The following is an 8,118-nucleotide window of genomic DNA, read 5'->3' on the forward strand; positions in this document are numbered from 1 at the left end:
GAAATTGCGTTGTCTATGAACTGGGTCTACTCATAGCCTCCCTGGAGATGGAAATGCAAGAGTTAGGTAGACAGTGGACTCATCCTGTGTCCTATGGTGGGCATCCTCACTCCCTGAGGTGGACAGAAGAAGTTGATGTCACCTAACAGGAAAACAAAGTCACAAAAAGTGCACCTTGTGGTGAGATCCTTGGACAGGGTTCACTTGGGTTGGTGGGCAGAGCTGCTGGAAGCCAGAGGGGCTCCATGCGGGAGGGTATGCTCAAGCCGGAGGAAGGCAGCAGCAGTTGAACCTGTTTTACAAGCATTCACATCTCTGGGTCTCCACACCCAGGATTCAGACGTCAAAGCTACAGTGGAAGAGTGAGCGCTCTTGTTCATCTAAGCTGAAAATGAAGCCCTTAAGGGGTTGGGGAGGGGAGTCCTGCTTGCAGGACTTCCCAGTGGGCATTACAGGGTGGGCAGACTGTGCTAAGAGCTGCCTTCACAATGAGCTACCTCCCCGGTGCCACAGGCCGCCTCTCTGGTGCCATCCATCACAACATGCTCTGGTGCCCTCTCATCATGCTGCGTTCCGCCTCCAGAGCCCTAAAACGCCAGGCCTCACGCTGCCTGGGAGCCTCGGTGACAAATGCTCAGTGAGGTGTGCATGCATCCCGCCCATGCCCAGCTGTAATTTGTTTATCTGTCCAAAGATTATGCAGCTGAAAACCCACAATTTTATGCCACCTTTGTAAATTACCATGGGGCTTTGATGGATGTTTCCCCACTTCTGAGGAGGCGGCTGCATGCTCCTGAAAGATGGGCAAGTGTTCACGCATGCAGTGCAGAAGACTGTGTTTTCATATTTTCTGGCAGGCGACCATGCTGGAAAGTAAATCTGACCTTAAGCTTCCTACTGCATTAAAGATAATTCAGTTTTAACTTTATCGTCTCGGATGCTTTGGCTGTGGATATAAAATGCTAGCCTGGTCAGAGCCGGCTGATTAGCAGCAACAAAACCTCTACTATTGCACCCAAAAAGAAGAGTCTGCCAGGAAGTGTGTGGAGCAGTTAATTAATATGCACACGTGGCATGCAACACGCTCCAGGTTAATAGAGCAGGCTGGCAGAGCAAGTGTAAAGAGGGGAATGGGAAGGAGATGAGCTGCTCAGCCAAGGACACGCCCTTAAAAAGGAAGTTCAAAGTGGCACTGATTGCAAGACCAGAGGTTCTGTGTCTGCCAGTGTCCAGGGGCACATGCCAGAGACAGGCAGAGGAGACTTGGGGGAGTCCCCATCCCAAAGCTATCCTGCTTTCTCCCTCTGGAAATAGGATCCCTCTCAGCAGAAGAGCCAGCCACACACTGAGGTGTAGCAAGACCCTGGGCCTTCCTACAACAACCCCTCCTACCTCTCTGCTCCCCAAGACACCCTGAAGCCCCTGCCTGTCACCTCCTGGCAGGACTGCAGAGTGTCCCAGCCTCCCTATAACCCCCTTTCTCTTTGTTTCCAGTCAGAGAGCGAGGAGAAAGTTGCTACCTATGACCACATTGGGCCTAATGTCTGCATGGGAGACCACAAGGTGACATGCGTTGTACCGGTACTGGGGCCTGGGGGCTGAACACCGGTGGGTGGATGGAGGTTGGGCAGAATCTCTTACCTCCTTAGCCTGGCTTTGCCAAGCAGGGCAGGTTGGTCTGCGTTTATTTAATTTTAATAAACTATCAAAAGATGGATAGATTGGTAGATAGGCAGAGAGAAGGTAGAAATGATTAGTCACAATAGAAGAAAATAATTTCACTATGTGTAAAAACATTGTGTCTTCAGCTAGTTATGTTTGAAGACCAGTTCTCTCAGATGCTTTGGGACTTTTCTCCTGGCCTTCCTATGATGAGCTCATGTTTATCAGGCAGAGTGTGGTAAATACAAGTCCTATAGACGATGTGTGCTCAGGATAACCTCTGACCGTCTGCACAGACTTTCCTTATATGACCACCCCTGAACTAAGAGTGGCCAACAATTTCCGGTGGCACTCAGGCCAGGTGACAAATCTCAGCCAAATTAGACAAATTTTCCATATCCAAGGCCTCTGAGCCAGGGCCACTGTGCACACCAAGGATGGGGGTCCATACTTCCTCATGCCTTTAGAACTTACTCAGTGGTTTCTTACACTGATTCCGCCTTCCTTGCAAACACAGCAGGATGTTGTGGGTTCTTTCACAGCCCAGCTCCAGGTCCAGGCTGGCTGGTTCAGCCCATGCTGTGTACACAAGACTGGCCATCATCTCCAGACTCAGTTCCAGCTGCTGGGGAGATGTGAGGGCCCGGAGTCTCGGGGAGGTGGCAGCCTGTGCATGCTAACTTCCCTCTTTTCTCCCACTGCAGCCCGTGTTCCTGGCCTTCCGAATTGCACCTGGGGCAGGTAAACCTCACGCCCATGTGCACAAGTGTTGTGTCGTGCAGTGACGTGGTGGTAAATATGGCTCCTCCTTCTCCTTCCTGAAGCTTTCCTGGTGTGTTTGTTCCTTTAACAAATTACTAATTCTATTCCAGGGAAGAGGTGCCAGCGCCATGAGAGGACCCTTGGGAGACCTCCCTGTAGCAGTGTATCAAACTCATCATCCTGACAGCTGCATCGGAACCCGCCCAAGCATCACCTGCTAGACGGCCGGCCGCACACTTTGCTTCAGCCTCCGGACCTCCGGAAAGCCTCACATACCTCACTGTCGTGTCTGTTCGTGTGACATTAAGTAGACATATTGGGTTTTTTTAATTAAGTCACAGTCCTATTGCCAAAACTCTAATAGACAGCAGAGAGCCTGTATTTTAGACTTCACAGTTTTCCATTTTTAACGATTGTCTGTGGAGGAGTTTCTCCAGTTAGAGCCCTAGGTGTCCAGCGTCCCTCTCTGCCAGGAGGCGTGTGCCAGGCATTAACCCAGGCAGCACACTGCCGAGTGTGCTCACACCGAGGCCCGAGGTCCGACTCTACTGCCATGTTACGTGGCGTCTGAATCACATTGCAGCTGCTTTCCATTTTTATATATATAAATACATATAAATATATACTTTTTAAAAATAATTTATAAATCTTACCAAAACTTACGCTGAATATACTTTCCAGTATGAGTGCAGGAGTGTCCTAAGCAGGCAGAACCACAGTCTAGTTGAGTGGAGCATCCATCAGCACAGGTTCCTGAGACAGACCTAGTAGTGCCCAGGGCAAGGGGCCCCTGCGGCACGCATGTCCTAGCAGCTTGTCACTCCTTTGCCTTTTTCTGTGTAATATTAAGAACTGAATGTGAAGTTTATAGCTAGCCTGGGTGTACCTTTTAAGAATTTTGTAAACTGTTTTGTCTGTCTTTTGTTACCGTTTTATGGTGCCAAGTATCCTACATTAAAACCATAATCTCGTGGGAGAATTAGAAGTAGCCTTGTCCACTTCCCACAGATCGCTTCTAGCATGGGCTGTGTGTAAACGTGGCGGGAAAGCAACAGGAGGGAAGCCGGGCGCAGCCTGTTGCCAGTACTTGCACCCAGCACTGAGTACCACGGAAGGTGCCTGCAGAGCCTGCTGAGGAAACACAGCGTGCTTTTATTGATTTCTGAACACTACAGCTCCTGGAGAGGGCAGAGGCATGAGTTCATGTTGGTTTCCCTAGAAATCACTGAAGGCCGACCTGCTGCGTCCTTGATCCCAGGGGTCCGGTCTGTGAGTGCCGTGGTCGCTGCGTGCCAACGTGCCGTGTCTGCAGCAGTTGTGGGTTCCAGCTGTGGGTCCTTCCTCTGAAGGCCTTTGGAAGTGACTGCTGGGTTCCTAAGCAATAAAATTGATCTGGTGAAAACAGTTTCTGCTGCTTTGCTTCCTTGTTTCTCTCATGCCTTTGAAATGCTGAGTGCGGGAGTGGGGAGTGGCCTTCTTTGTGCCTAACTCACTTTGAATCCTGGAATCTTACAGAGTGTGGGGAGTGCTGTCAGCAGTCACCTAGCCATAAGAAAAATCATCTTTTGGACTTTTTACTGTAGTCAAAAAAAGACTGGTCCTTCACTATCTTAACTGGAATTATACAAATGCTTTGCTTCCCACAAAACCTTCAACAAAATTCCTCTGCTCTGAATTCAGGCTGAGGTAATGATTTGTTCACAACACTGCTTTAAAAAAATCTTGCTCCCTTTTAAAATCATTGGCTCGAAAGCAGCAGCGGGGCAAAAAGCAAAACAAAACGAGCTTTTCATGGTCCTCATAAATATTTTTTAAATGCCTTACTAGAGAAATCTTGTCATAAGAAAATTAACTCAGGATGTTTGAAAATTCCACATTTCCATGCATTAAAGAGCAGCCACGGAGTACAGGGTAGGCGGTCTGAAGCTGAGGATGGGTTTTTGCCATGGGGATTTGCACCCCTGGGGAAAGGGCTCCCAGCTCTTCCCGGGGCCTGAGTCACTGGCCAGGATGGAGAGTTGAGCTGCACGTAAGAGTGACCCTGGCTGGGGGCCCTCCTGCCCACCCTCTGAGAAGCCAGCCCTCTGGGTCAGGGTTTCTGGCACAGGACTGAAGCTGTAAGCTGTTCCTCGGTCAGGCTTCACACAGAATCTCTGCAGCCTTAGCTTAACACGGTGCTTTCGCCCAAGGAAACGTCTAAAGCACAGCCTAGGGTCAGGGCACAGACCCTCAGGCCAAATGACCCGATGGGAGGTCGGCAGCTACATCTGGAAATATTTGGAATTCTGCAGAAACAAAGTTTCAAGGTAATTACTTCAAAATACCTGTAAGGCAGCCCACTCTGAGGCGCACCAGCTTGGCTTGAAGCAGGCCCAGGTCTGAGGGACAAGGGCATTCAGGGTTGCAAAAAGGGAAGGTACCGGGAGGGTGCCGGCTGCCCAGAACGGGCACTCGTCTTGTTGGCCTTTTGGGGCCACTCGTGTGTTTTTATGTTTGCCCCAGCTTCCTTCATTTGAACAATGAGTGCCCTTGTTGTGCACAGCCGGTCCTGGGTGCAGGAGGTGCCAGTCTTAAGCCACGGAAAAGGAAGCCATACCTGCTTTGGGGGTACGCCTGCCGAGCTCCGTTAGGTCTGGCTCCTAGTACCGCGCTGCGGTGTCCTTCCCTTACGGGGCGGTGGAAGCTGCCTTCCTTCCGCCGTCCTCCAGACGTTCAGTCTCACCATCTCCGAGCTCCTGCAGGCAACCGCCACCAACCGCTCTGGGGCCAGCAGCCTCTGACCTGAACATGCACGTGGGGCCCCAGGTCGCCATCACGACCCGTCGCGACCCCCTGTGCCTGCACTGGCACCCTCGGAGGACAGGCTGGGTGAGATCGGGATGGTCCAGCAGCCTGCCCGCCCGCTGGGGCCGGCTCCGTATGGAAAAAAACACGATGTGCAAGCCACGGGAGCCACGGCTCCGACCGGGACGTGTTAAATAATTTATTGATTATAACAAAGTGATCTGCCCGAACCCCGCACTCCGCGCCTCATGCCGAGACCGTGCCAGCGTCCGCTTTATAACTTATTCTGTAAAAATATATATACACACTGCGGCCAGGCGGCTGGCGTCGGGGCATGCCGCGCGCCCGGGTGCCCTGGTTCTCCCGCCTGGCCGCATCTTCACAAGGCGTCCCCCGCGCTGCCGCCACACGGGCTGACCAACGCCAAGTTCGATGGTTTGTGCTTTTTGAGAAGCCGCGTGATCTTCTCGTCGTCCGAGTTGGGGTCCAGGGGTCGGTTGTATTCATCGTCGTCTTCCGCGTCCGAGCCACCCACCTTCAGCTTCTCGGCATCCGAGTCTTGTTTCTTTTTGGCCGACGCCATCTCTGCCGCGTGCCTCTTGCGCCACTTGGTCCGGCGATTCTGGAACCACACCTGGGGGGGTTGGAGAGGGACCATCAAGCGGGCACACAGGCTCGCTGCACCCGACCAGCACGCGCTTCAGACCCGCCAGCACCGGTGCTTTCCGCGGCCGGACCTGGGCCCGATCGCCGCTCGCCCCTTCGCAGGACGCGGGCTTCAGGGCCCGCCTTAGTACGGCTGCGCCCGGCCCATTCGCGCTCACCTTCACCTGGCTCTCCGTCATGCCCAGAGAGTAGGCAAGTCGCGCGCGCTCTGGGCCTGCCAGGTACTTGGTCTGCTCGAAGGTCTTCTCCAGCGCGAAGATCTGCTGCCCAGAGAAGGTCGGCCGCGAGTGCTTCTTCTTGCCGTCCTTGTCCAGGACCCCGCCGGCTTGGGCTGCAAATAAGAGTCCATGAGCGCAGTCCGCAGCCTGCGCCCAGCCCCGCTCCGCAGCCCGCGGGGGCCACTTACCCGGGCCGGCCAGGCGCGGGTCCCTCCAAGGAGAGCCCTGCACCACCCCGGGCCAGAAGATGGGCGGGCGCCCCGGCAATTCGGCCAGCGGCTTGGGGTAGCCGCGCGCTACGGCGGCCGCCGGCCCAAAGTAGACTCCGGCAGACGAGGCGAGCCCATTGAGGCGGGGCAGGCCTCCTAAGAGGCCGCCACCTGCCGCGCCCACCGGCCGCCCCAGGATGTCGCTAATCCCGTGCGGAGTGCCGAGAGGCAACTGCGCGCCGAGGCTGCCTAGCGCCGGCGCCTTGAAGCCGGCCGGACCCTGCAGCGCGTACGGGAAGAGCGACGTCTTCATCTCAGCCATGTTGTGCAGCGCAGCCAGCGGCGCGCTGCTCAGCACGAAAGCGCCCGGGCGGTTAGCGTCCATGGGCGCCGCCGCCACCGGCCCGGGCGCCCATCCGGGCCCCGCTGCAGCCGCCCGCACCCGCCGGCTGGGGAAGTTTGCGCGCGGCGCCGACGGGCGCAGGCTGCGGCGGGGGACGCGAAACGCGCGCAGACGGACGCCGACGGCCCCCGCGGGAAGGAGAACGGAAGGACGGCTCCCGCGCAGAATGGGCGGCGGTCAGAGAGACGAAAGGGGTATGGGGGCACGGGCACCCGCGGCGGCTGCTCCGGGGCCGATCGGAGCTGCGCCGCGCGGGATGGACGCGCTGATAACCGCGGGGCCTGGGCGCGGCGCGCCCGCTGATTGGCTGTAGGCACTGGCCGTCCGGCCATTGGCCAGTGCCCCGCCCCCGTCTGCGCGCGCCCCCGCCGGCCGTGCACTCCATGAAGGGCCCATTAGCGCGGCAGGTGCCTCCGGGGCTGTAAATTTGCCCCCTGATTTATCTCCCCAGGGAAGAAATAAATCCCTTTGGATGGGAATTTAGTTAGGCAAAGATTTTAATGGGAAATCAGGAAAAAATACGAGAACATATTTTATCGATCGAATGAATGTAGATTTGAGGCTCCACCCCGCAAGCTCCGCGCGCCCAGCTCAGGGAAAAGCCTGGGACAGCTGGACGACTGGACGCCCGGGGTCGGGGGGCGCCGGGACCGTGCCCATTCCGGGCACTGCGACTCTGCAGCCTTCCCAGGCGGTGTTGGTGCGGGCTGGTGTGTACGCTTTCGGGGAACAAGTTCCTTGGGGTCCTTGCTGCTAAACCGGCAGAGGAGGCAGCGACTCGGGGTCCACTGGCCCCACAGCTAATCAGATTGGCCCGCTCAAATCGGTCAAAATAAGTCTACAGACAGCCCGGGCGATGTAGGGGCAAGACTGGTGGCAGCGGCACTACACGTACCAGCTCCTAATAGCTCACGCTGCCCCGCAAGGTGGTTCCGAGCTCCCTAACGCTGGGTCGGGCTTCCCTGTTGTGGGTTTCCAGTTGGAAAACCCGGGAATCTCCTGTTAGGTGTTACCTGGAGGTTACCTGAGCCCGGCTTTGGGACCCAGACTAGGATTCGCCCACTGGCGGTTCTCTTGCGAATGGCGGGCCCAGGTGGCGGGACCACCGGAACGCAGCGGCCTCGGAATTCAAAGCTCAGGACGCAAAGTACACCAGGTTCAGGGCCTTAAGATAAGCGCGCGTTTGAAGTCTAGCGGGCAGAACACAAGTTTCAGGACCCGCCTGGGGGCCCGCTTGGCCCTAATTCCTCTTCTGGGCACAGAGCGCCTCGCACACATCGAATTGCTGGGTTGTTCTCTGAGATTGCAACGGGATGGAGCCGCTCAAGGCAGGCCCTGAAAAGGCAGCGCGCGCTGGCACTCGTCCTCTTGGGTGGTGCCGCTTGTTACTCTCGTGTAGTGACTGTTACTCGTT

The 8,118-nt window shown here is 55.9% G+C and overlaps 2 protein-coding genes across 2 annotated transcripts in view; one reads left to right on the forward strand and one right to left on the reverse strand.

Annotated features, from left to right (window-relative positions):
* The window catches only part of Inpp5a (inositol polyphosphate-5-phosphatase A), a 192,161-nt gene extending 188,330 nt beyond the window's left edge, over positions 1–3,831 (forward strand). Inside the window, exons 14-16 of the mRNA XM_008823156.2 lie at positions 1,495–1,563; positions 2,367–2,454; positions 2,535–3,831. Of these exons, the coding sequence (XP_008821378.1) occupies positions 1,495–1,563; positions 2,367–2,447 (150 nt within the window). The 3' untranslated portion in view covers positions 2,448–2,454; positions 2,535–3,831. The remainder of the gene's footprint in view (positions 1–1,494; positions 1,564–2,366; positions 2,455–2,534) is intronic.
* A 975-nt stretch (positions 3,832–4,806) lies between these two features.
* Positions 4,807–6,942, reverse strand: Nkx6-2 (NK6 homeobox 2). Its single transcript, XM_017795618.2, has 3 exons — positions 6,281–6,942; positions 6,033–6,205; positions 4,807–5,842 (listed from the first exon to the last, which is right to left on the reverse strand). The coding sequence occupies exons 1-3, from the start codon at positions 6,684–6,686 to the stop codon at positions 5,588–5,590; spliced, it is 834 nt and encodes a 277-aa protein (XP_017651107.1). The 5' UTR covers positions 6,687–6,942; the 3' UTR covers positions 4,807–5,587.
* Positions 6,943–8,118: the final 1,176 nt, after the last annotated feature.

This window comes from Nannospalax galili, unplaced genomic scaffold, assembly GCF_000622305.1.
Source record: "Nannospalax galili isolate Female #2095 unplaced genomic scaffold, S.galili_v1.0 scaffold49, whole genome shotgun sequence".
NCBI lineage: Eukaryota > Metazoa > Chordata > Mammalia > Rodentia > Spalacidae > Nannospalax > Nannospalax galili.

Coding starts and splice junctions, on each gene's coding strand:
- Nkx6-2 (XM_017795618.2), bottom strand. CDS start 6,686: ATGGACGCTAACCGCCCGGGCGCTTTCGTGCTGAGCAGCGCGCCGCTG. Junction 6,206..6,280: donor CCCGCGCCTGGCCGGCCCGG/GTAAGTGGCCCC, acceptor TCTTATTTGCAG/CCCAAGCCGGCGGGGTCCTG. Junction 5,843..6,032: donor TGACGGAGAGCCAGGTGAAG/GTGAGCGCGAAT, acceptor CAACCCCCCCAG/GTGTGGTTCCAGAATCGCCG.